This window comes from Martes martes (genome assembly GCF_963455335.1).
Source record: "Martes martes genome assembly, chromosome: 10".
Classification (NCBI taxonomy): domain Eukaryota; kingdom Metazoa; phylum Chordata; class Mammalia; order Carnivora; family Mustelidae; genus Martes; species Martes martes.
In genome coordinates, this window is record NC_137898.1 from 106095717 (window position 1) to 106122370 (window position 26654).

Sequence of the window (26654 nt, forward strand, 5' to 3'; positions counted from 1 at the left end):
GTGCTGGGGTCATGGGCCCCGAGGCCAGGTTTGAGCAACGGGGACCCCCTGCAGCAGAAATGAGCACTGGGTATTCTGTGACGGTCCATCTTCCATCAACCCTCAGGCCAGCGTGAGTGTGGGTGGGGCCCGCACTGAAGACAGAGCTTTGACAAACAACTCCCTGTCAGGACTTTGCCTGAGGCTAAAAGATATCTTTGGAAGCTGTGCTGGTAGAAAGGGCTGCATTCACTCTAACAATTTCCGCTTCTGGAGAAACTTATGGGTTATTTAGTCACAGTGGAAATGAATCTTTGTCTCTGCTTTTTTTGGCAGGAAAGAAGGCAATGTGTCCCTAGGACTGTTGAAAGACTTTCCCACCAGTAAGAGCAGACTACACACGTGCCGGCACATTTGCATCTGAGTATGGAAACTTGGCACATAGGGTGCTGCAGATGGGACTTCAGGCCAAGAAAGGGGAGCTTTGGGGCTTTCATCCAGCCCTGAGCTAGCCTCTCTCTCCTGGAAGAGTTACCCAGGGATGTCCCAGAAGAGAAGGAGTGATGGGTGCTCCAGGGAGCACTCAGTCCGGAAGAATTTGGAATGGAGAAAGTCCCCTTTCCAGGCATCCAGTGGCAGTGGTGGTGTGGAGAGCCAGGGCTTTTCATAGAAACAAAGACTGGTTTAGAGAACAGCCTATGGATATTTCCAGAATGATGATGTTGTGGGAGCAAGTGGCCAAAGGAAGTTGAGTCTTTTATGCCTTAAAACACAGGGGTAAAAGACACCCAACTACTTGGCCTTGTAAGGGAGAATGTGGTCAGGAAGCAGAGACTAGGTAAGGGACTAATGGAGCCAGCTGCAGGACAGCCGGACAAGGGAAGGAGGGAATCAGATCACATTTTCCTGCCCCAGCCTTTGGTGTAGTCTGAGTGTCCTTCATTTCTCCCCGTCTCCTCTCCCTGCTCAATCCATGCTCATCCCTGCCAAGTCCTCCTTCCAGCTTAGGAAGCACACAGCTCAGCCCCTTCCAGGGACGAGTCTGACCCCTGTGGCCTTTGCTGGACTAAAAGCCCTAGCTCTGTATTGCAAACATCACACTAGCTCCAATGGTATGTGGTTTTGTGTGTGTTCACCCCCTTTCTCTTGAGCAGACCCCCGTTGAGAGAAGAAACTGTGTGTGTCTGTCTTCTGCATGTACCCAGCACTTACCACAGTGCCTGGTATATGGTGGGCACTTGACAATGGAAGCCACTGTTCACTATGGTATTTTAGCCCAAACCATTACCACCAGTGGGAAGTGGAAGGGGGGTGGCATGGAGAGTTTAAAACCAGTCTTCACACCAAGCTGGCCCTCGTGCAAGTCCCCTAATGCCTTCCCCTGCTAAATGTTAGCATTCAAACAAGTATTTATTGAGCACCTGTCCCGTGTTGACACTTTTCTAGGTTCTTGGTCACATCAGGGCTGGGAACTAACAAAAACTATGGAGTTCGCATTTTGGTGGGAAGAGAGGCAGAGTGAAGCAGTAAACAGTATGTCCTTATAAGCAAATGATAGAGCATCTTAGAATAATGTGTGTCTGTGTTAAATTGTGGAAAGAAAGGAGCTAGGAGAAATGGGGCAGGACAACTCAACATTTAAACTGATGCTTTCAGGGTAAGTAGAACTCAGGCAGGATGAAAGGGACTAGGGGACAGACAAGGGCCCCTTTGGTAACAATGACCACTCAACTTGGTGGAAGCAGAACGGGAGATTTACTATCTCCCATAACTGGGAAGCCAGTGATAGCCTTGGATACAGCAGGATCTGGGGGCTCAAAATGATGTCACGACTCCCAACTCTTGGTCTGCTTTCTTCTGTTGACTCCGTTCTCTGAGAAGCCGAGGGCGGTAAAGTCATCAGCAAAGCTCCAAAGTCACCTCCCATTTCCCTGGGCAGCATAGTGAAGGAAGAGCTTCCCGCACAAGTCTGGGCTGAGCCCTGATTGGCACTCCTCAGGTCACGTGACCATCTCTGAACCAATTAGTAAGATGAAAGGGATGGACAGTGCTGTGATTGGCAGGTCCTGGATTCTATGTTTTCTGAAACCAGGGTTAGACTCAAGCTCCTCCCGAATCGTGTGGTTAACCGTGGCGGGGGAGTGGTTACCCCCAGGAAAAAATCGGGGAGTCTTTACCAGAACAGGCAGAATGGGTACAGGGCAAGCAAATACCAATTGTGCAGTCTTCACAGCAATGGCACGCCAGAGGCTGGGACCCAGAGAGGTCAGCTGATGGCTCCAAGGTCATAAACCTGGCTAGGGCAGGGTTGGAATGCCAGCTCTTGGTCCACGCTGGTTTGAGTGCCTTCAGAAAGAAGCCAGTGGGGGTCACCTTTCCTGGCCTCTTACTGCTGAACGAGTGACATTTCCCAGCCACCCCTGCACACAGTGATTCTCTTTTCTCAATGACTGTGGTGACAAGAGCACATAGCCCAGCTCTTTAGAAAGTCCTTATTCCAAAAATACTATTTCTACTTCAATTCCTGACCCGAATTTGATATGATTCTACTAGTTCTGAGAAGCGGGGTTGGGCGTGGGGGAGGTGCATATTCCTTTATTATTTTTTAATGATCCAGAGCCTCAGCTGTGTGGCCCAAGCAGGACCCGAGACCGAGAGCACTGTAAGAGAGGCCGGTATCCCCAGCAAACATTCAAGGAAGAGGTGAGAGCAGGTCTAGCAGCAGTTGTCAGACATCATTCATTGGTGCTCAGGGAGCAGGGCCGGGGGAGGGGACAGGTCTCCCTTTCTGCTGATTGGGTCAATGGTGCACACCAAATTGCTCCTGATGTATATCTAAACTGCCCTGGGGGGTAAAAGTCACAGCTGAGTCAGGTAGAAACAGACCTAGAAATACAACCACATAGGAGAAGGTCTGCTTCCTCAGACACAATCCCTCCCTTTATAAACTGCTCTAGCACCGATCCCAGACCAAGGGAAGTCTGAAGACTTCCAAACGCTTCCCTTCGCTTGGAGGACACGAGGCAACCCCCCACCCCCATACCTCGACTTTAGAGCCATAATCCCTGTAATCCAAGGGCTGGGGTTTGGAGAACCACGGCCCTCATCGGATGTTTCTCTAATTCCTCATGCCAGGTGCATGGATCAGGGGCCAAGACCACATTAGAGCCAAGAGGAGCTTTCTGCTGTGGTTGATTTCCCCCACCCCCCGATGTTGCTCTGCTCTGATTATAATAGAAATGGGGAAGAGATGTATCTAGTTCACTCAAAGGCATTTGATACTATCTTGCACACAGCTTGGCACATAGTAGGTGCTTAATAAATATTTATTGAATGAATGAGGAGCTTTTCAGGATCAAGATGTCTTTTAAATGACCTTGGCTGAGGAGCCGCTTAATGGAAGGACAGGCTCTGGGCTCCCCAGTCTGAGAGTGAACAGCAGACTCTGGAAATGCAGGCACCGTCCCAGAGAAGGTGCCCTGGCTTGCCCCCACCACCATCCCATGCCTCCGGTAATGTGTGGCTCCAGATCGGCTGCGAAAGTAATCCTTTACAGTGGGGGGACTTAAGCGGTTATCTAACTGACCGCTGATGGATTAGAGGGGCTTTCAGATAAAACCTTAAAGGGGTTAGGGTTTCGCTTTCCACTTCACGCTCAGGGAGCGAGTGAGGACTGGCCACCTCCCTGTGCTGCAGCCTGGGCCAGAAAGTTAATGAGAGGAGAGGCAAGGCTGGGCAGTGGGCAGCGAGGTTTGAGGCAAAGGCTGGATTTGGGGCCTGGTTCGGCCACGATTTCCTTGGGAAATTCTGGGCAAGACATGCAGTCTCTGAACTTCTCTTTCCTTGGCCTCAGATGGGAAATAATGACTGCCTGACCGGGGTGTCATTGGCATGAAGCGAGAGCAGAGGCATGAAAGCCCTTTTGTGGGAGTTGGAAGTACTTCCCTGTGGGGGGACACGTGCAGGGGACAGACCACAAGCTGAGGGCGCTGCTAGAAACCCCTGGACTACCTGGGTGGGACCGCGAATGGGGCCTTTGCCTACGTTTGCTCAGAGAAAGTGCCAAGGGGACTGTCATGTCCCACATCCTAGGGCTGCTATGAAAGACAGTTGTGGTCACTGCAGGTTCTTCTCTGAGGGGCAGGGGACCCAGGGGCTTGGGAGCCCGACAAGGGAATGTCATGACCGAAGGGAAGTCACTGTCACTGTGGTGACAGGGCCAAGCACAAACTCCAGGGCGTGCCCTCCTTAGAGTGAGGTTAATAAACACCTTCTGTATACACCTAATTTTCTTTTGCTTGTCCTCAAAACTTCTCACAGCAACCTTCTGGGTATTCCAACTAGAATTTAAATTCTAGTGGTTGAGGCAAAAAACATGAAGACACAGAAAATAATTCTGCAGGAATGAAGTATTTGAAAGTGCCTCACAGCCACATAAGACTGAGGGAAAGGCGGGTGGCATGGGCTGCGTGTGCCCAGTGGGGCTGCTATGTACCTGGAGGGACCCTGTGCCATCCTGGCCCAGATGCTTGGTCCTAAGTGTTCTCATCAGTAAAGGGAGAATCATACGAGAACTCACTTCGTGAGGCAGGCTCTAAAAGCTGGTGAGTACTCAGTAAAATTACCTGCCATTTTTTATGATGTCGGGGCTCGGAGAGTGGGTAGGATTTCAAGAGAGGGAAGGGGAAGGTGTTTTCAGTGAGGAGGGGGCAGAAGCAAGAGGATGGGAATGAGCAGAATGTGTGCAGGCAAATACCCGGGAGCTGGCCCAAGGGGACAGAGTACATGGTGGGGAGCCCCCATGAGTGTGCCTCAGGCTCTGTGAGATGCTGAGCCCCACTGTCAACCCAGAATCAGCTAGCTGACGTGGGGCCAGAATATGACCCTAAACCCAGGCCAACTTTAAGGCTCAGCGAGATCACACTGAACGGGCCATGTGTGATTTTACCAATATTATTTAAAAAAAAATTTTTTTTTTTTTTTCCCAGAGAGAGAGAGAGCACATAAGCAGGGGAATTAGCAAGCAAAGGGAGAAGCAGGTTCCCCACTGAACAAGAAGCCTGATGTGGGAATTCACCCCAGGACCCTGGGATCATGACCTGAACCAAAGGCAGAGGCTTAATCAACTGGGCCACCCAGGCACCCCATCAATATTACTTATAGGAAAAAATACTTTGGGAGGTATTAATAGGTATGCTTATTGTTATGCCCCAATAATGGGTCCGTGATTAAAGGAGCGAGACTGATATAAAGCGAAGGTCAAGCAAAGCTTTATTTCACGCCAAGCATCAAGAATCAGACCGAACGGGGGCACCTGGGTGTCTCAGTGGGTTAAGCCTCTGCCTTTGGCTCGGGTCATGATCTCAGGGTCCTGGGATCGAGCCCCACATAGGGCCCTCTGCTCAGCAGGGAGCCTCATTCCCTCTCTCTCTCTCTCTGACTGTCTCTCTGCCTACTTGTGATCTTTCTCTCTGTTAAATAAATGAAATCTAAAAATATATATATTTAAAAAAAAAAAAAAGAATCAGACCGAACGTTCGGGGACACACCTCTTACAAGAGAGGGCGACCCTTCTCTGTTTCACAGACTAGCTTTTAAGGGCAAAGGCCATGCAGTCGGGCCTGGCCACGCACAGGTGACCAATGAGATTGTAACACACACAGAAAACTCCACAGTGATGCTAGGTGAACAATTGAATTACAATTTACCCTAGTAGACATTTGAACCAGCCTATTACACCTTGATTAGGATTGGCGCCAAAAAGGCTCCCAAAGGGCCGGGGCCCATACTCCTTGGTAGCTGGGGAGACAGTATGCAACCCCCCACTGATCGATGTCTCCACCTGGCCTGACCCACCCTTGTATCTGGGCTTTGGTACCTGGAGCTGGTTTCCGGACTTGTTTTTAAGTGAATCCCCTGGGGGAAGGGGAGCAGGGACAGTTTAACTTTAATGAAAGTCTCTTGCTAAATAGGTCCTTACGCTTACTTCAAATTACACCTAAAACCTATGAGTCACAGCTCTTATATGCAGCGTAAGAAGTGCAGTCAATCTTGCAGTAGTTCAGGTAAAACAACAGCGGTGCTTTATGGGCAAAACTTCAGAAAAGTAAAAAAGTGCTACGTTCTTACCATCCCCACACCCATATGCACCCCGCAACATACAGCCCCCACACGAGCACACTCCCCAGCAGGGGAGTTTGCCCTTGATCCTGTGGGCGATAGTGTGAAGGTGGCTAAGAGGGGATACATCACAAGCCAAGTCGGGTGTGAGAGGATTATTTGGGCTGCAGTGTGCAGGGGGCTCCGAAGACAGCGGGGACAAGGGACTCAGCAAGGAGACGGTTCCGGAGTGGCTATTTCTGAGCCCCTCCCCCCAGAACCCGTGCATAGGGTGCAGAGTTCCCATCAAACGCTCATCTCCAGCCCCTGGGCTCTCCCGTGCCTGCCTCCACCCTCCCTCCTCGATTCCCACCGGCCATCCTCACCCGCCTGGCCCTCCACTTCTGGAGGCCAGTCTACACCCTGGGCGACACTTCTCCATCCTCCACCCGTGGGCAGAGTCACGTACCAAGGCCGCTGGCCCTGACAGCGCTCCTCATATGTAAGAACTCTGGACAAGAGCACAGAGGGCTGGCCAGGCAGGGGGCGCCCGTGGCAGCGCCCCACTCAGTATAGTGACTGCCACGGTGGTCACTGGTCCCTGCCGGCTTGCTGTGCGCCCAGCCCAATGCTGGGAGCCTTCCAGAAATCATCTCCTCCAAGCCTGACCTCAAACCCACCCCCACCTTCTAGGGACAAGGCGGTGGAGGGGCTTGGTGGAGGGTGTGCAGTTAGGACGGATGGAGCTGGGAGCTGAGCCCCGAGCCCGAGCATCTGGACCCGGAACGGGCACTGCGGCCACCGTGCCGTCGTCTTCCCCGGGCCTCCTGTGAGCCCCTGGCCTTCTCTGCACCTGCCTCTGGGAGTCTTGGTTTCCTTATTTGTAAATGATGCGGCGTGGGCCAGACACGTGAATTGTATTTAGCTAGCGAGTTCAGATGGATTCCAATAAAGCAGATGCTGGACTCGATAGTCCCTGAGCTATTTTCAGCTAGAACATTCTAGAAACCTTTGTCCTCATCACCCATTGCAGTATTTCTATCTTGTGGGCCTTTGATCTGGCCTATGTCCCCAGTGTGTGTGAACCAACCCGTTTTCATGTGGAGACTTGTTTCTCTGCGGCAGGGAGAGGCAGGCTGCGGCGGGAGCGTGCGAGTGGGCGGACTGTGGCTCCGGGGGAGGGGGACCCTCCACCAGCAGATGGAGAGGCTGAAGATTAAAAGCGCAAATGGGAAGTTGGAGATGGCCATGTGACAGGGCAGCGATGCTCAGGCTGGGCTGGAGGGCACGTCTGGCCGGCAGACGCGCTCACATGGAGCAGGGCCTCTCAACCCACCGCGGGCCAGAGCTCAGCCTGGAACTGGGCGGACCCGAGGCTGGCGTGGGTGGCCGGGAGCACATGGGCAGCCTCTCTCCTCCCCCACCCCCCTGGGAGAAATCCGATCCTGACCTCTTCATTTTGCTGTTTTGAATTTGAGATCAAATTAGAGGTCTCGCTTAAAAAAAAAAAAGTCATCGAGCTGGTGGCAGTCAGCTGTCACTCACGCTTCCTTTCCAGGGCACTCGGGGAGGGGGGCCTGCAGCCCCTGCCGGCATCTCGATGAATGAGCACAGTCCCTGGAATCAACAGGTTTTCCTGATTCTAAGCTGAGGACAAACCGCAAGTGACAGGGAGCATCTGTGTGGCAAAGGGGTTTGGAGACCCCTCCTGTGTCAGGGCTCCCAGCCCACCACACGCTGGGCCCCGGGCTCATGCAGGCCCTGGTCACACACTCCTGGCAATCGGCAGCATCACACCACCAGTAAGCACTGCTCGGAACCCCACCTGGCCCAGGCCGTCAGACCTTGATGCCTTGGAGGTAGGAGAGGGCAGGTCTCGGGGGCCCCTCGGGTTTGCCACTGGGCACAGGAGAGGAGGACAGGCCAACATAACAGCCGGGAAACTGTTTGCCTTCATTGAGATGGGGGTACCTGGGAGATGAGCAGATTTTGGTGAGGATGGGAGGAGGCGGGTAGTGAGTTCATGGCAATTTCCGACCTGAAGTAACAGTCACCATGAAGCGAACGCCTTCTGTCTTCTAGCCACTCCGGGCAGCCAAGCACTTCATGTATGTTATATTCAAATCCAAGAACTCTGGAAGTGGGGACAGGGACTTCCATCTTATAGGGAGGAAACGGAGGCTCAGAGAAGCTAGCAGCCTTTGCCCCAAGCCGCGCTCCCAACTGGACGAACATTCACGGGAGTGCAATTCTGGTCCCCTACTGACCAGCGCTGTGATCCTGGAAAAGAAGTACTTAGCGTCTTTCTACTTGGTTTCTTTACGCATCACGGGGTTTTGCGAGGCTTCCCCGGGGCGGGGTCCAGAGACACCTGTTACAGCGCCTGGCACAGAGTAGATGCCGAGTGCGTGGACATCACTCATTCTCCCTCTGCGGGCCTGCAGGCCACTGGCCTATGGCAGCCTCTCGTGTGGGGAAAGGAGGTGGACTGTGAATGTCCTCTTCACCTCCGGTGACTCTCCTCTTACCGGGCCCTCTGAAGAGCCCCTATTTTGAAGGCGTTAGGAAACAGCAGGAACACCCTCTGGCTCTCCAAACCGAGAAGTTCTTGGTAACAGGTCCTCAGGAAAGGGCTTACAGACCCATGTGCTGCCCCTTCCACTTAGGTCCTCCCAACATGTGACCTCAGTCCCGCCTCGCTGGCCTCTGGAACCCCGGCCGGCGCGTTGTCCAGGACGGCTGTTTCCCATCCGTCCCCTGACAGCTCTGTGGTGGCGACAGGGGCTTAGGAAGTCCCACACCGGCCCCACTCTCTTTAGGAGAGACAACCCCGACTCCTCTGCCTGTGGAACCAGCTGACGCCTTTCCCAGAGTAAGCCGTTGGCCCGCGGACTGGGAAGGACAGTGCTGGCGGCTCCTAGTATAGCAGGAACCCCTTCTCCAACACCCAGTTCGTTTTTTCCACCCCGCCTGGGGGCCCTGGAGGAGGGCGCGCGTCAGCCGGGCCGAGACCAGGGAGGGCTGGTTCGCAACGCAGATGAAGCCTCCTGTCCCCCTCGGCGAGGAGGGAGCTCCTGGGGCAGCCGGGCCTCCTCTAAAGCAGGGAAGATTACTGCTTGCGGCAGGCGCTCTGAAGCAGAGATAATAATATAATTTGACATTCCCCACTCTTCAGGGAAGAGATTACACGTATAATAGCCATTTTCAAGAGCCAGGGAGGAAGGGCGCAGCCCGAGACTGGGAGGAGGAGGCGCCCGAACCTCAAGCCAGAGGAGCCAGGCCTGCCGGTTACGTACTCGGGCAGCCTTTTACATTTTTAAAGCTCCACTGAATTCTGTCTGCAAGCAGCATATTTTGTAGCTTCTCATTTTCTTCTCTGGGCTCTGTTTCGTGTCAAGCCAACTCCCTTTGCCATTCGGTAGCCTCTCGAAGTGTGTGTATTGGCCTGCTGGTCCCCAGTGGGCCAGTCCTGAGCTCTCTGCTGTGGCCTGTCACCTGCCGGCCCCCCAGGGACCGTGTGAGGCAGCATCGCGAAGTCCAGGGAGCTCGCCCCGGCCCAGCACCAGGGGCGCAGGGCTGCTGGTTTCCTTTCGGCCTCTCAAAGCGCCGATTTTTTACCTCGGTTTTAGGAGCCGAGTTCTTAGTTCACTCTAAGCGCTACCGCACTTGTGAAGAACCATTTCTTTGGGTGTCCTGAATAGAAACTCTGGGGCGGAGGAACATTTCCTTTCCTACATGGACCAGAAAATGTCCAGCTCTGATTCCTAAAGGGACATGGGCTTTACCCTTGCTCGGGCACCTCAGATTTAACCTGACCAATGTCACAGTCAACCCCTTCGACCTCAAGATGGGGCCTGGTCATCTCCGTGTAGCACTTTGTAGTTTCCCGAGTGCCACTGAAGTTCGTGGAGGCATCACAGCAATGTAAGTGACTGGTCGGACAGGTGTTCCTCTAGCTTTTCCAGAAGCAGCAGTCGAAGCTCAGAGAGGTTAAGTGACTTGCCCGGAGTCAAACAGCTGCCAGGTAGCGGGCCAGGGCCGTAAGTCTCTGGAACTCTGGTCTGACACTCTTAGTGTTCGCTATAGCATGAGGTCCTGCTGTCCACCCTGAAACAGTCACATGACTGTGCTAAGCCATGGGAGAAGAGTGTCACTTGTTGGACTTGTCACTTAGGGACTTGGTGTCCAGAGGCGGCACCGGCAAGGGAGCAGTGTGTCTGGGGGGTGGAGGGGAGCGTGGGGTGGGTCTGGGGAATAAATACCTCGAAGCTTATGTGAGTGAGGTCGGGGTGGAGACAGGTGCCCCTGCTTTGGTACTTCAGGCAGAAAACCATGTAACCCATGGGCAGGTGTTTGTAAATCCTTCGATGGGCTGGGTAAAGGCACCAGGAGGGGCTTCTGGGGACGAGTCTCTGGATCGTCAAGAACTCCCTGCCAGGTGAGTCGCCGCCCAAGCAGCTGCCACCACAGTCCCCGGGCTGGAACTCGGACACTGAGATCCTGCTGTCAAAACGCTGGGTGTTTCGAGTATGGTGCCAGCAGAGAACAGCCACAGGGGCAAGGAGAGCGTTCAGCCAGCAGAATCCAGCTCCTTTCCAGAACCACTACTTACACGGGAATCTGGGAAATGTGGCTTTCCATCTGCTGGTGTCCAGTCCCTGCGGGGCAGAAAGGGACCGTAGAAGAAAGCATGGGGGACGCTGAGCGGTTTTCCAAAACTGTGGACTGCCTGACGCCCACTCTCCCATGACCGGTGAAAGCCAGAAGGCAAGCACCTGGAAACAGTATTCACCTCTGGAGCGGACATTCGAAAAGTCTTTATTAGCACCGGGACCACCCACAGCACCCGGCTCTGCGTTTGTGAAAACCGTGCACAGACGCCACGTGTCTTAATCAGCGATGTACTTCATCGTGGAGCTGAGAATCTCCAGCCCGTGCAGCTCCCGCAGCTGAGCGACAAATCTGCCAGAATCAGAACACAAAGTCGGGCACATCGATGCGAGGCGCCCGGAGCCACCCCCGCTCAGGGAGAAGCTGGCCGGCGAGGCAGGAAGGGAGGAGCCCTTGCCGTCAAGGCAGGTCCACAGAACACCACATGCTGTCTGCGAGTGGCAGATGGACAGGCTGATCGATGGGACCTTGCTCTCAGGGACTCCCCAGTAGGCTGCCACTCTGAGCTCATCCTAGCTAATGCACCCTGCGTTCTGGAGAAGAAAGATTTTCTCCAGGCCTTGCATTAGGACAATCAGACGAATGGTGAAAGGGCCTCACGTATCACTCAAGCCAACCCTCCCATTCTCCAGGGGAGGAATCAGAGGGCTTCGTCTGTAAGGGAAGGAGTCAGGCAGGCCAGCACTGCTCGCTGTCCATGGAAGGCACCCCCTTCTATCCCGGGACTCCATCCCTCAGAGACTGGGGGCCCCTTCTGGGAGCATGAATGCCTAGGTGTTCTAGCACATCAGAACCCAGCCAGGGCAGAACAGAAGCTAAAAGAGAAGCCATGTACACAGCTAAAGCCCAGATCTCTTGCCCCGGCTTGCCAGGTGGTCTGCAATGCGCCAATTCCTCCTCTCGCTTCAGCTTTCTCCAGCACGAGAACATTACCCTCCCCGGACATTCTCCCATCTGCTCAGGCCCTAGGCAAAAATGTGAAGCAGGAGGGCTGTGTGGGAAGAGGGGCGAGAAGCTGGCGGAGCAGGAGGGAGTGGGATGGAAGGAAGACAGTGGCCATGAGCGCGTGGAACAGATCCCATCAGAGAAGCATTTTCCCGCTCCGACTGGAGCTGGGAGCTCCCCCGTCCCCTCAGGGAAGCAGCTACTGGGCCCACACCTGCGTGCTCAGGAAGCACCAGGGCTCCCACGACTCCCCCTGGAGTCCTGGGTGACACAGAGGCCCAGCCACCATTCAGTGTCTTGGCTGGCCCCGCGCCTTCTGCAACGTGACCCACACGGGCCACCTGGCCAGGAGCCGCTGCATACCTGGGCTCGGCCGTGCACAGCTTGCCCAGAGTGATCCCCGCGTTCAGCTGCACGGCCGTCTTCTGCGCATCGCCCCCCGCGTGTCGCAGCAACACCTGCACGACGTCTGTCTTCAACAGGGAGGGCGCCGCGCAAGGCACCTCCATGCAGTTCCCCAGGCAGAGGGCGGCATTGCCCACCACGACCTCATCCTCGGAGCGGAGCAGCGTCATCAGAATGCCGAACTCTGGGGGGGGGGGGGTGGGGGGGTGGGGAGAGAACAAGCATCGGTCCCTGCGGATCCCAAACAGGAGGCTAGCAACGGACGCGAGGGGCGCAGGGAGCGTCCGTGGACACTGAGCGTCCCCAGAAGCTCTGCGGGTCATTGCTGAGCAAGGATTTGCTGAGCACCATGAACCTCCTCAGGTCTTGCCCTGTCTCCAGCGTTCCTCAGGTGCCCGGAGCAGCGCCTGGGGTGACACGGCTGTGGCGTGAATAAAAGCTACACGGCAGACAGGTCTGTCTCCCCTGAAGTCCCCGTTCATAAGCCCTACACTCCAGCTGACAGCCGGCTCTCTGTGGCTGCAGGGCAAGGGCAGGACCCGAAGGGCCCACTCCGTCCACTCCGCGCGCGTCCCAGAGCAGGTGTGAGGGCGGACATCGGCGGGCTGGTTCACCAGGGCCCCCTGCTGCAGACGCCTGCGGCCGCTTTCCCTTACTACACGGGGCTGGCTCCAGCTCCGCCATCTCCCCAGTTCACTAAAGGCCGAAGGTGTCCCCCACACACCCCTTGAAGGGTGAGAACCTGTGTTAGACCAGCTTCAGCAGAAGACTTCAGAAACCATTTCCGTTTACTTGGGGGGGGGTGGCTCCCCGCATCGACCCCGTTCTCTCTGAGCCTGGTCACAGCAGAGCATGCCACACGTGTGCAGCCGAAGGCTCATGAAATGTTTCCAGAAGGGAGAAGCTGCCATCTTACTCGGTAAACACTGCGGAAGTCTAGGGCTACGGGAGTCTCTCCCCGCTCGTCCCAGCTCCCTTTGCGGCTTCCAGGACGGCTGAGTCTCTGGGACGCAGGCGCCGCTGAAGGAAACCATCACTTACTTTTATCCAGTCTCATCACTTCTTCTCGCGCTTCGTGAGAGCTGTTTGTGCAGACAGCGAGTGTCTTTATGGCGTAGCGTGATGCCGTCTGGCCCCCTGTCTGGGTTTCAGAATGAAATCAGAAAAAAGAAAGTCAATCCTAGGATTGTTCTGAGCCAGAAAGTAGCGAGAAACTGTGCCTGTGTTCGTGTGGCTTCTGGAACCTCTGAAACACTGCCCCCCTGAGAATGGCCCGTGCTTTCTGAGGAGCAGGCCAGGTCCCTCTCGGGCTGGTGTCACTCAGATCCCCAGTAAGACAGCCCACAGCCCGATACGAATTCCGACAGGGCTGCGGGCCTGTCATGCACACCTGGGTAATTGTCCCTAGAAAGCTTTACAAGTGAGTGGCTGAGGAGGGGGGGATGTGGTCGGCTGGCAGATCTACCAAGAAGAGAGGAAGAGCCCCCCATGCCCCCCGACCCGGTGTCATTTCACCACTGGAGAATGGGGAGTGACTTACTAAGGCTGTCAGGCTGACAGACCTGCATGGAGAACATCACAAATGTCCATCATTTTAAGAGGTGACAACTGTCAAATCATAACCCTCAAAATCGCCCAGGGCACGGTCTTTAAAATGCACATGTGCGTGCCTGCGATCAGGAGCGAGTGACGGTCATCGCTACATCACATGTAGCCTGAAGTCTGACCCACCGTCCCAGCCCCTCAGTGCTGCCGCGCCCCAGCAGCGTCCCCCCGACAGAGCTCACTTCCTGGCCCTGCTCGGCCCGGGCTCTGATGGGAAGGTCTGCCATGGGGCCGCCACGCTGACACGGGTGGGTGAAGCTCGCCGGGCGGGGGCCACAGACGGCAGCCTAGTTCCACACCTGTCCTCTCAGCGAGTCTGCTCAACGGTGCCACTGACCTGCTCGCACCACGGGAGCATCCTTTGTCCCACAGTAAGGCTGCACCCTCCATATCCCACTAGGGGAGCGCAGTCTCTCTCCAGGCAGCTGCGGAAGCGCGGCGAGCGGACGGGAGCAAAGTGAGGGGCCCGTGGGACCTTGTGGAAAGCCACCCCGACGGTCTTTTTCAGGGAAAGAGGCCGTGCACCTTTAAGTGAGGCTTGCCTGCTAAGTAGTTTTTTATGGCTGCTTCTCCATGAACAACTTACTTATTTGTCCAACAATCTTACGTGGATGTTGAGAGTGCTACGTGGGTGACAGGCAGAAGGAATCCTTAGTCCAGAAGTGTAACATTCGGGCAGGGGAACAATGTGGGCCCCTAACTGAACACAGTCCTCCGGAGTTCTGTCCCCCCGGGTGATCTACGACGCTCCTGGGAATTCAAGTGTGTGTCCCCGAGCAGCTCACTTTACCTTCAAGAACTTAATCATCTTCTTCACCACTCCGGCTCTCAGGGCCTCCTCCACGATCTTCCGGGAGGAAGAAAGGGTGCGACTCAGGACGCCGGCAGCTCTCTGAGTGGGGCAGAAAGGAAAGATGATTAACCGTTCTGTGCAGAAGTGCTGATGACCTTGAGAAGTCAGCAAGTCGCTTGGGGAGGGAAAAACAATCATTAGTATGGGGAGCAAAACCCACACCTTGGGTTTTATAAATATGGAAGCCCACGTGGTGAGCAGCGTTCATTCGATAGCTGTGAAGCAGGTGACTCCAAGGGCTGGAAACACGATCCCCTGGCACTCAGAGGCCCAGCCCACTTCAGCTCGACACAGAACCAACCAGTTCAGCTCTGGCAAAGAAAGTACTGGATGCCCCACAGCACTCTGCACCCCCTGCCAGGTAGACTTCTCGGATGGACCCTCGGGGTCTTGGAGCTTTTCCTTCATCTTTCTGAATCTTTGTTCTATTTATTTCCTTCCTTCCTTCCTTCCTTTTTCCCCCTTTTTAAATAGCTAGCTGTTACTGTCTTTTAGATAGAACACTGTCTTGAATCTTTCTGAGGACACAAACAATAGTTATTTTTTGTTTCCTATATCATCTCTACTTCTTATGAGTTGATTTTTCTATTAATCTTGGTTTTTCTATTTCTGTGTGCAGCTTTCCTGAAATGTCCAGTGATCCTAGCTGCCCATTTCTGGGCACATTTGTGAAAAATGTTGACTGTTGTTGACCGACAGGTGGAAAAGAGGCACTTCCAAATCCTAGAAAGCAAAACATTGTCCTCTGGTCTTTCAATTCCACGAGAGAGAGCAAGCCTGAATTTTCCACCTGAGGCATAGCTGCCTGGCTGCCCCACGCGGTCCCCCATCTCTTATCCGTGCCCTGTGTTGTACCTGGTGTTCTGGAGTCTCCATCTTTGCCAGGGTCCTCCAGGGCAGACCGGTGTCCCTGCATCTGTAGCAGGCACGGTCTCCTTGGCTCTGCCTCGTGAATTGTGCCTTTCGCAGCTACTCTCCATCTTCCAGAAGCAGGTTAAAATGATTAAAGAACCCACTGGTGACCTCCTGCCTGTTCGTTTTGTCAACATGTTTCTAACTTTGTTGTTGATGTTCCCTAATGCTTTCAGTCTGATTTGAATGTTCTCCCGAGGGAGAAGGGATAAATGTGTGTATTGTCATATTATGAGTTCTGTTTCCCTCAGCTGCTCCCTGCAGATGCTAGAATGTTGCTGTAGTTGACACTCCGGATCTCTCTTTAGGCCCAAGACAGTAGGGAGAGCCCTCTACCGAAGGACCAGACACCCCCCCCCCCCGGTGACATTCTGCTGTGCTCCACAAGCAGGTCAGCACTGGACTGAGGCTCAGGCAGAGTCCTGGGAAAATCTGGCCAAGAGAGAGTCCTTGAAGGGTTAGCTCACAACCACCCTAGGCCTCGATCTGGTCTACATTATTCAGAAATACCCAAGCACCTGAGAATAGTGGCACTCACCACTTTTGGGGGCATGGATCTTTTTTTGAGAATCTGATGAAAGCCACGATGCCTTCCCATGAAAATGCACATACTCGCAAAATTTTCTGTACAATATTAGGGATTTCTGGGGAACCTGGAGACTCACCACGCATTCCCAGAGTTCACATTAAAAACCTCCATCCTGGGGCACCCGGGTGGCTCAGTGGGTTAAAGCCTCTGCTGTCGGCTCAGGTCATGATCCCAGGGTCCTGGGATTGAGCCCCACACTGGGCTCTCTGCTCAGCAGGGAGCCTGCTCCAACCACCCCCCCCACCAGCCTCACCTGCCTCTCTGCCTACTGGTGATCTCTGTCTGTCAAATAAATAAATAAATAAATCTTTAAAAAACAAAAAACAAAAAACCCTCCATCCTATCATGTCTGAATTGATTCAGGGAAGTTGTAGGCATACTAGCCCCAAGCAGGACTTGTCGGATCTGCTCAGAACCTTTTTAATGATCCTGGACCCAGTCCCCAGTCTGTGCCCTTGTAGGGCTGGTTTCCCAGACCTGCTGGATGTGCCCTAGTTGTTTCTCTAAGCCCCAGGGCCCTGAACTAATAGGTGGGAAAGCTGGGGTGATTACTTAGGCGAGTAAAGAACCCATCCTGGGATGGCAGTAAATAGTTTGCTGAATCATACCGATGTTCTCCCGATGCTCTGTGCTAACCACAGCGCTTTCTTGACTTTCTTATCCAAATGTCAGAAACAGAAATGAGAAGGCTATCCCAACACATATCTCTAAGGGGGCTAAAACCATTATGCATAAATTACCTTCAGGGGCTTCAAAATACAAGCCTGGCTTTCTTGACTAGGGAAAAAGAGCATCTAAACCAAATCTTGTGGCCTCTTCAATTTGCACCAGGATATCTCAGAATAGGACAAATCGGATAAATTACACTGTGTAAGTTGTTAAGTTGCAAACTACATGGAAAAGGGATTCTTAGCTTGGGTGCTTGGACTCTAGAGGGTCCACAGATGGGCACTGCGGTGGGGGGTATCACCGGATCCCCAGGAACCACAAAGGAAGCTGTTTCTGGATTTCCCTGGGAGACACTTACTGTCAGGATCCCTCCATCCTGGCTGTTCAGTAGAGAGATGCACCTCTTGCTCACCTCTGAGGCCCAAACCTGCCATGACAGGGAGACAGGACGATGTCTGAACAGCCTGTTAATCTGAATCCTCTCTGGAGCTTCCTTTGAGCAAACAGAACGGACCCCTCGCTCTTCACGACCGTGCTCTGTCCGTATTCCCCTCACATCCCCTTCTTCTATCATCTTACTTCTTCCCACAGCTGTCTCCCTCACGACAGGGCAGTGTCTTGAGATCAGAGACCCCACTTTGTTTGACTTGGTAAATGCAGAACCGAGCACCGTGCTCAACACACCCACTGGGCTACACCTGAGCGACTCACACATCTCTCGGAGGAACAAAGTGGCAGAGCATCTGCCCAGCGTCCCCCACTCCTGCCGCCAGGGTGTGAGTCCCCATGCTATTCTCTTTGTGAAAATGAGATCAGTTCTAGCAATGGTACCGGCTTAGGGTGTCCCAGGGCTCCTGGCAGGGAGGAAAGAATGCCGCACCTCATAGAGGATGGGGGACTGAAGACATAAGTTCATCACAAGTCCCAGGAGTGTGTATAAGATCTCTCTGAACAGGTCAACATCCTCCTCACACCGGGCCTTTGGAAACAAAGCAAAGTAATCAATGACCTTTCTGCCCTACAGCTTTTCATGGCCATCTCATCCCCTTGGCAATGGCCCCAGCATTACTTACATGCCCTAAGTTGTCAATTGTCATGAACCTAGAGGATGTTTCAAGATCAGAGACCAGTTCCATAGATAAGTGTTAGTGCAGGAGACTTGCAAAGAGTCCCCGGTGCCTGTGCCACGTGACTCTGGTTTGGCCTGGTCCTGGGTTTAAACTGGAGAGCCAGGGGCTGACATGGGTAGTCACGCCAACTCTACCAGAAAATCCTTCAACCCTCTCCCGGGGTCTGAGGCTTGACCTGGAGGGCTCTGTGAGGCCGGCCACCCACAACATCTATGGTTATAGAAGGGATAAGCCATTGGCTCCAGTACCCTCAAACAGAAGTTTTGAAAAAGCCAGATAATCAATAAGAAGCCAATGTTCCCACAGCAGGGAAAACACTGATTCTGACTAGAAAAGTTACCATACCATAAGGCCCAAACAGGCCTCCCGGAATTCTTCAGAGGCAGACATCTGTCTTCGGATGGCGGCCTCAGCACTGAGCTTCCCCATGAGGGCAATGCACCGGCAGAGAGCTGAGGGGTTGGTGATCATGGGGTCTCGCTTCTGAAAGGAGTCGAGAGAAAGAAAGTCTGCATGGAGCAGGCAAACAATGCCTGAGCCGTCTTGAGGGGTGTCCCTCATGAAAATGCTTGGGAACCAGAGAGCGTAGTGTCATCCAGGGGCGTCAACGGGCTCACACTGGCACCAGGATGGAGGCACACAGAGGGAGAGACCCAGCGCCTCAGCCTGGGGTAGGGGGGCCTAGGGCTTCATCCCGGGGATGCCACCAATCAGCTGGGAGAACTTGGGCAAGTCTTGTTCCTCCTCAGAGCTCCCATTTCCAGATGTGTGTAATACGCAGGTGTGGATATGCTCTCAGGTCCCCTGGGACTCCAATGGCTTCCTCAGGACAAGTCCCTGTCACGGCAAGCTCTCCTAGGAGAACCCCATCCTGCTACGTCCTGCTTCATCGGCTCAAATTTCCATTAACCCTCCTGGTGGGGATGACTGCTACTGAGGGGACAGGGCTGCCCTGAGGTCCTTATGACGGGTATTAGGGTCAGAAGGGGACGGACAGGGACTGACCCCCTCTCTGCCTTCATGTAAGACACACAGTCCACATCCACCTTTGTCTCCCCTGTCCTGGCCCCAACCCTACGCCACCTCCACCTGTCCCGACTGCAGCTGTTTTAATAACCAAGGACTGTGCGGATTCCAGCTGTGAGTAAATGATTAATCAACCTGAGCCACGACAGGAACCCTGGAGTGTAAACTGTGTTTAAATGGCTCTGCTCAGGCGCCTGAGAATGCCTGTCGCGGGTGATAAAAGTGAGGGGTTTGCTCACCAGAACACCTGTGAGCGCCAGGAGCGCACCTGGAAGGTTGGCCTGGAACCAGACTTGGAATCTGTTGAGAAAACATCCCTTGATTTATTTCTGCACAAACTATAATGTAAACACAGAACCTTGGCTAATGGAGCAGACTGTCACAAACTCTGGGCCCACGGGATTTGCAGTGTGCATGGATGATTTATTCTGACCCTCCCCCACAAATGTCACTGGGTATGGATGTGGCTTTATTTTTTCTAAGTCTGGAGAACTGCCTTTGATGTTAAACAGCAGACCTCAGATGGCAGCTTTCTCCATGCAGAAGTTGCCAGAAGCCCTAGATGTCTGCCAAGCTGACTTAACACCACCCCTGCTCTCCCCGTGCTCTGAGGCTGTGTACCCTGCAAACAGGAAACACAGTCCAAGCATGTTTCTGGAACACAGTCGTGGGAAAGGCCCAGATGTACACACATCTGCACGTACGAGAGTGGCTCTTACCTGTTCCCAGCCCATGCCAACGGCCTATGAGCACAAACAGCTCTGTCTCATTATATGACCATTTCTAAGCAAGACACCCTAAAGTTTGTGAGGAAATTTAAAAAACAGACAATAGATGCACTTAAAAAAAAAACCTCAAGAATTATGAAAATCTGAGAGAGACATTTGCTGTCTTTCCTAGCAGGCAGGTGGAGATGGGGGAGGGTGACCCACAATGCCACTGGTCCCCCAAGAGAGGCTGCCTTCTACGGTGCCTTCTCTCCCATTCATTCAACACACATTTGCTGGGCAGTTCCCATTAGGTACTGATGAAGGGAAAGAAGCTTCTCCACTACATTGTAGGCTTGTTTACTGTGAGAGGTACTGTTTTAAGTCTGCTGCTGCTTCCAAACCCATCGAACACTGGGGCTCCCTGCACGCAGAGGGACGGGAGTGGCTAACTCCAGCCGCCTGCTTGGAAGGCGCCAGCCCTCCCACTCAGTGAATCTTGTGATGCTGGCCAAGCCTCCCTACACACCGCACATTTTTAAAGATCAGACAGTTTAACAAAGGTTGCAGAAGAAATGTCAATTTCTGGAAATAAAAATTACCTTTCTTCCAGAGCCAAGTCTGTGAGCAGTCCCATAGCTGAGTTGGCCTCCTTATCTGAGAAATCAAGAAATGACACCAGGGCTTCCAAAAATCTGCAAAAAATCCATAACAACCTCAGAGCGGGCTGTCGTCCAGCTGAGAGCATCCCCAACGAGGAGACCTTGCAAAGAGACCAGGAAGGAGTCTGCATTTGGGTCAAAGAAGCCGAAAGGGTGGCCTTGCTATAGCCGCCTAGGAAGCCCAGATCCCTGCCCACCCCACGGACAGAGACACTCTCCTACGGAATGGCTCTGCCACTCAATGTTAATTCCCAGAGGGCTGAACAGTTTTAACCAAAGTTCATTGACTATCAGATGTCAACTGGGGAGGAATCTCTAGTGCTTCTGCCATGTGACTCTGGCTCAGCCAAGTTCAGTCACATGAGTGACATCTAAGTGGCATGCTTGCTAATCTGCTGATGACTAAAGTGGGAGGGAGGGCCCCCTAATGAGGTGGGGGGGGCAATTAGGATTCAACAAGATTTTGACAGGCTGCTGAATACATCAGATGAAATGGAATAGGGTTAAATTCAAAGTCCTCCACTTAGAGCTGGAAATTCTATTTCAGTGATAAAATTGGGAGACCGGGAGTATGCCTGGTTCATACCAAAAAGATTTAAGGGCTTTCAGCCACTTGCAAACTTAGTACGAGCCAACAACAGTCTGGTGCTGTTGTCCAGAAAAGCTAATGCAATCCTCGGCTGCCCTAGCAGACTGACTGGCACCACTGGGAGTCATCTGTCTGTCCAGCCCACCCGTCCCAAGCACCTGCAGTGTGCTGAGTGCTGTGCTTAGTACAGGGGCGCAGTCTTGGGGTCCTGGGGGCCTACAGTGACCCACATGTGTGAGGTGATGTGTTAGCAGTGGATGCATAAGAAGCAGGCACGACGTCTAGAAGGGGTCTGGAAGTCAAATCATCCGAAGGATGGTCAAGGAAACCAGGATGCTTAATCTAGAAAAGATCAGTGTCTTCAGTGTCACAAGCACCAGAGAGCGGGAGCTCTGATAGACTAAACGAAGGCCTCCGCATAGGGAGCATGGAATGGGCCAGGCAGTTTGTGTCTGGTGCAAGGAGATAACTTTGTATCACTCAGAACTTTCTGGGAACAGGATGAGGTGGTCTGGGAGGGGAGATCTGCATCCTTTCATTGGCTGGGAAAGACCCAGTCATTAGCTGTTGTAGCGCCCATCCTCATCAAATGGAGAAAAGCAGAATGGCAATGCTGGCAACTTTCTTGGAGGGCATCATGCCCAGGCCATAGTGGGGTACCCCACAGGGGGCATGGGCACTGGGTGGGGCAGAACTGGACTGTTTCTGTGGTCCTGGGTGACCCCAAGCTGCTGCAAATCCCTACTTCCTTCCGGGGTGCTCTAGTGTTCCTGCTCTCAGAAATCATGTATTTTGCTGTTAGTTCAGATTCCTCCTTCACCAATTAAATCTGTTTTCTTCAGTCTCGAGGATGAATGCTAATGAACCTGAAACGTACGGAAGAGGAGTTGGCTGTCTTAGATCATCTTGGTGTTTGTCTTAGGAGACATGAACAACGAGGCTTCCTCTCCGTGTGAAGAAACATATATCCTGTTTCTTTACTATGGCAGGCGCTGTTTGCTGGCTAATCCCGCAGACACCCCACCATCCCCCCTCTATCCTGCCTGACTCGAATACAGAAGCTAGAACCACTGTCCCCACCAGGCGTGGCATGTGACACAATCCTGAGTGAATAGAAATAAGCAGTAGCTTCTCTTGATAAAAGGGACAGATCCAGCTGCTGGTAACCTGTCTTAATGAGGGATGTGATACTTGGAGCTGCAGCAGCCTCGTGAGACCATGAGGGAGAGATCAAGAGAAGGTCAGAGACCTTGGCCCTGATATCGTTAAGCCACGGAACTGGCTGTGGCCATCTGTAGTCTTTTCTGTTACGTGAGACGAACAAGACCACCTTCTCCCGGTTATTCTGTAAAATGCAGCAGAAAACATGGGACCGGCACACACGTTATCTCTTCTCTTAAGCTTCCTCATGAGTCTATGATACCAATGAGACACCGGAGCTTGTCAAGGTTAAGCAGCTTTCCTGGGCCACCTACGTAGAAGAAGGCAAGCGGAAGATTGGAGCTCATGACTGCATCGGAAAATCCAGGGCTTTCCACGAAGTGGCACTGGCCTTCCCTCGATTCCTGTCAGTAGTCATTTGTCCCCTCGACGTTTCACACAGGAAAAAGCATTTTAAGAGGGAAGGGGTATGCGTGCTTCTCTGGGAGGTCACGGGACCTGTGTGCAGCCTCGTCCTGAGCCAAACCATCTCCCTTCATTTCAGAGAACACAATCCACCTCTTTCTGGTTTAATCTGAGATGGACATTAACGAGAAGGGTGGGCACGAAGGTCATCAGCGGAGGTGCCTCTGACAGTCTGGAGACAAGGAGGGACTGCGGGAGATGCTCAGAAATGCCAATGTCCAAAACACTGGAAAAATTCAAATGAAAACTCAAGCAATCAAAGACAACTGTGGGGGGAGGCAGCAAAGTGGCTTAGGACAACCGCAGCTATATTTACTCAGAGAGGCCAAAACCGAATGAAAAACCACGAGGAAGGCATTGAGGAAATGACCGCAGTCATTTGAAACATGAAATGTGCTTTTGAGGATTTAACTCTAACAATCTATCTGCTCACGTGGCCTGAGCTTTGGGGGGTGGCCAAGCCTCTGCTCGCGAGCCACAGGGGCCACGGCAGTGCTGAGAGGGGGAGGGCCGCAGTCAAGGCTCAGCAAGCACCCTGTCCTGAGCACGACGGACCTCCCAGCTCCATGGGACAGGTGCCAGAGGTCTCCGCTTGGCACAGAAAAGACCTGCCAGGATTTCAAATCGGGCTGCTTCTCTTGGTGGGAACAGAAGCAGGAGCCGGCCTTCAGGGCCTGGGACAGAGCAGGGTGAGACTGCCTGGTGATGTGCTGCAGATGCTTCTTTCCGTCTGTGAAATGGGCTCATAACACTTATCTTGTCTCCTTCTCAGGCTCAGAGGAGATAGAAGAGTGAAGAGAATCGGAAGCCGGGTTGAGCCCCACGAAATTGCCAACATGTAATTCTTTTGATATAAAAAAATGATAATTTCACACACAGAAACTAATAATATTTTGACTAAGAGCACTGGAAGGAATCGCTGGCGTTCAGTAAATTTTTTATGAAGTCCACTCAGGGAAGAGGTACATCCCGTTTCCACGGTTGTAAGCCTCGGAAAGCCCGACGTACGAGAATGTCCCAGGCGTGTTCTATTTATTGATACTCTACCTTGCTCCAGAAAGGCTTTTAGAATATTCCAACTCAGCGAGTGTCACCTCAAACAGGAATGAAAGAAGAAACGTACGGGCAGCAGGAGGACAGAACCAGATGGAGGCTGACGGGGCAGGAGTGAATGACCCAGTTGAGACAGATTCTCAAGCTGGGCTTGGACGGGCTGCCATTTACACCGTCTGTGATATCTGTGACAGGAAAGCTGGTCCAAGAAGGGAAACTGCCCACAGGTACCAAGTTCACACAGGAGCTCGTCCCAGAGGTCCTCCCGGGGAGGCCTCCTTCCACAGGCTCTTTCTGGTTTTGACCCTTAATGAAGTCTGACGGCACCTCTAGTGTCAGAGGTGTGGGAAGGGGTACGGGCAAGTGTTAACTCGGCAGGTGACCATCTGAGAAGCCCCAGGGCACCTCCTACTGGCAGAGTCCTACCGGGTCAGGTCAAGGTGGCTGATGATCAGGCCGCGTCCGTGGTCCGTCTGGGCGAGCTGCAGGAGCAGAGCCAGGCTCTGCTGGCGGACGGTCAGAGTCCTGGCGGCCAGCAAGGAGGGCAGCAGCCGGCCCAGGTCTGGGCTCTCCAGCAGTAGGCGCTGGTTTTCCTCTGCAAGATAGGGGACGAGCGCCTCGTGCAATGACCGCGGGTAAACCACTCATCTCTCCCACCATTTCCCACTAGGACATCCAGCCCTCCTCTGCCCTTGTTTGAGAGGCGGGGTAATAAATGTCAGAGCACGAGCTCGAGAACCAGGCTGCTGGGCCCTGGCGACATGTGCACGATCGTGGCTGAGTCATGAGCTCCTGTGGCCCTCAGCTTCCTCCTGAGTGAAACGAGGAAGATGGCTGGTGTGTCAGCAGGGCTCAGGGAGTGACTATAAGCTGGTGCTTCAAACAGGGGCTGGCTCCCATGCGGGGGCCACGTAGCATTATTCTTGGCAAAGGCTCCTTGGTGTGTGGGATTTGGAACGTGAGGAAAGGGACCAAGATTGGCTTAACTGTAGATGCCTTTAGACGGTCAGTTTTCATACACGGGCCAGAGAAAGCCTTGAGTTCCTTCTAGAAAACTAGAAATCACGTGAGACCACACATGGAGAGAGCATAACCCCCTTCCTAGATGTCAGCTACTTCCAGGGTGGTGGCACTGGCTCTGTCCGCTCCCCACTCGTTCCTTGTTTAAGCAGGGACCTGAATGCATTTGAGAGGACGGAGGGGGATGGGCTGGAGTAGGAGACTCAGCCAGGAAAGAGAGCGAGTTTGTGTAGCTGATATATTTTCTTCTGCTGGAAAAGGAGCTCATTGTAAATAAGCCAAGTAACACAGGAGTATAAAGCTGACCGTGAAGGTCTCCGCCTCTCGTGGCCCTTCTGGGTAAGCTCATTCCTTAAAGGAGCCACCCCCCCACCCCGTGACACTACTGTTAGAAATATGGGCCACCTACCCTGTCTTGGCTTCTCTCTCCCACTCAACAGCATATCAGGGACACAGTCCCCTGTCTGTAACTTTGTAAGCATCCCGTGTCCTTTAGAAAAGCTTCTTTGCATTCACTGAGTTGATGCACTTGGCTTTCGTGGATCTGACAGAGCGTGCGTGTCACTGTCTGTGTCTGACTCTGTTCTCGTGTTAGAGAAAAACATGACCCTCAGGTTCACAGAAACTGAAGTCGGCGCAGGCTGAGGAAATCAGGGCTGCCAGGAGGGAGGGCCAGGTCTGGTTCACCCCGAGGAAACACTCGGTCACCAAGCCCTGCCTGCCTCCCTGTCATGTGGGGGGGGGGTGCAGGATCGCCACCCCAGGTGTAGAATGCCACAGGGCAGCAGGGCGCCTTGATAGTGGCTCTCGTCTGAGCCCAATTCCCTACAGGAAAGGGTCCCCCTCATTCTCCAGTCCTCCGGAACTTAGGATGACTCTCTCACTCTACTAAATCAAGGGGAAAAGTCATATCATCTCATATTCAGCCTGTTCTAGTTTACCAATTGTCTCCCCCAGCTCTATGGCCGGCTTCCCACAGCAGCCCTAAGGAAAGGAGACCCAGCTAGCATCTCTCCCGTTTTCAGTGTTTTCCGTCCTAGGTTAGGCCTCTCCCTATGAAAACATGCCTTTTTAAAAATGAAGGATATACTTAAAATTTTTATTTATATTTACTACTTTACAAAAGGGGTAAGAAAGCTTGTGCAAAGACTTCATGAACCCCAGAAAATGCTAATACGTAGACAGGCAAATAAATGTGAATAAGTCGATAAACATCGTGTAGCATTTACTGTCCCAGTATTACACTGATCAGTGTCACAAATAAGATGTCAGCAGGGACCACTGTACGTCTCCCAATGCTGAGATGGGTACTGCGGTCAGCAAAAAGGAACGGTATTTTTCGGTGGGCAGGACAGGAACAGCTTTGTCCACTGTACTGCCCATGTGCGAACAGACATCAAGCATCTGCAAAGCACCCAGGTGAGGAAACCACTCACTCGGCGGACAGTGACTTCGTCCACCGTCAAGGTAGCTGTAAGGGACAGGGACACGGCTGAAGCGCAGGCCATGCTTCTGATCCCGAGGCTCTCCCTGGGGGTAGGGCCAGACGGACATCACCTCTCTCGGGCCCGGCCTGAGGGGGAGACAGTCCTGCCCGCGCACATGCATCCCCAGAGCCCGAAGAGGACTGCCGGCGACCACCCGCGCTTACCGTTCCCCGCGCACACAGCTTGCCAGAGCCGGAGGACGGACGCGCACACCATCTCGTCCACTGCATCTTTTCCTGCCGTGGAAAAGCACCTAGAACAGACAAAGAAAGGCAACAGTAAAACTGGAAAGTCACCCTGATCCTCTTGGCTGGCTTTAGTCCACTTCCTGACTCCGCCGATGCGGGCAATGTTTTCACGTGGAGCTGCAGGTCACTGGGACCCGGGGGCTGGGCAGCACCGGTCCGAGAGCTCCTGGATGGGGGCGCAGGCCGAGGAGTCGGGGCTGCACGGAGGGAGGCTGCGGAGCCAGGGCCATGGGCAATGGCTGCGCGGTGACACGAACGGCGGGGGGCCGGCAGCCTACTGAGGGCTCGCGGGCCTCCACACACACCCAAACGTGCGCTGGTGGCCCCAACCCACGTCAGGGTTCTCCTAGCCTGAGGGGCTGCACCCAAACCCTGAACT

At 53.4% G+C, this 26654-nt stretch overlaps 1 protein-coding gene across 2 annotated transcripts in view; it reads right to left on the bottom strand.

The window, feature by feature from the left end:
• Positions 1-10880: 10880 nt before the first annotated feature.
• TTC12 (tetratricopeptide repeat domain 12) overlaps positions 10881-26654 on the bottom strand; it is a gene marked incomplete at its 5' end in the record, with an annotated part of 40213 nt that continues 24439 nt past the window's right edge. For both annotated transcript variants that reach the window (XM_080817091.1, XM_080817090.1), the window contains 11 exons: positions 10881-11040; positions 12058-12283; positions 13141-13240; positions 14495-14596; positions 17086-17154; positions 17608-17706; positions 18203-18340; positions 19123-19183; positions 20193-20285; positions 23947-24115; positions 26192-26280. In XM_080817091.1, coding sequence (XP_080673217.1) covers positions 10968-11040; positions 12058-12283; positions 13141-13240; positions 14495-14596; positions 17086-17154; positions 17608-17706; positions 18203-18340; positions 19123-19183; positions 20193-20285; positions 23947-24115; positions 26192-26280 — 1219 coding nt within the window. In that variant the 3' untranslated portion in view covers positions 10881-10967. The remainder of the gene's footprint in view (positions 11041-12057; positions 12284-13140; positions 13241-14494; positions 14597-17085; positions 17155-17607; positions 17707-18202; positions 18341-19122; positions 19184-20192; positions 20286-23946; positions 24116-26191; positions 26281-26654) is intronic.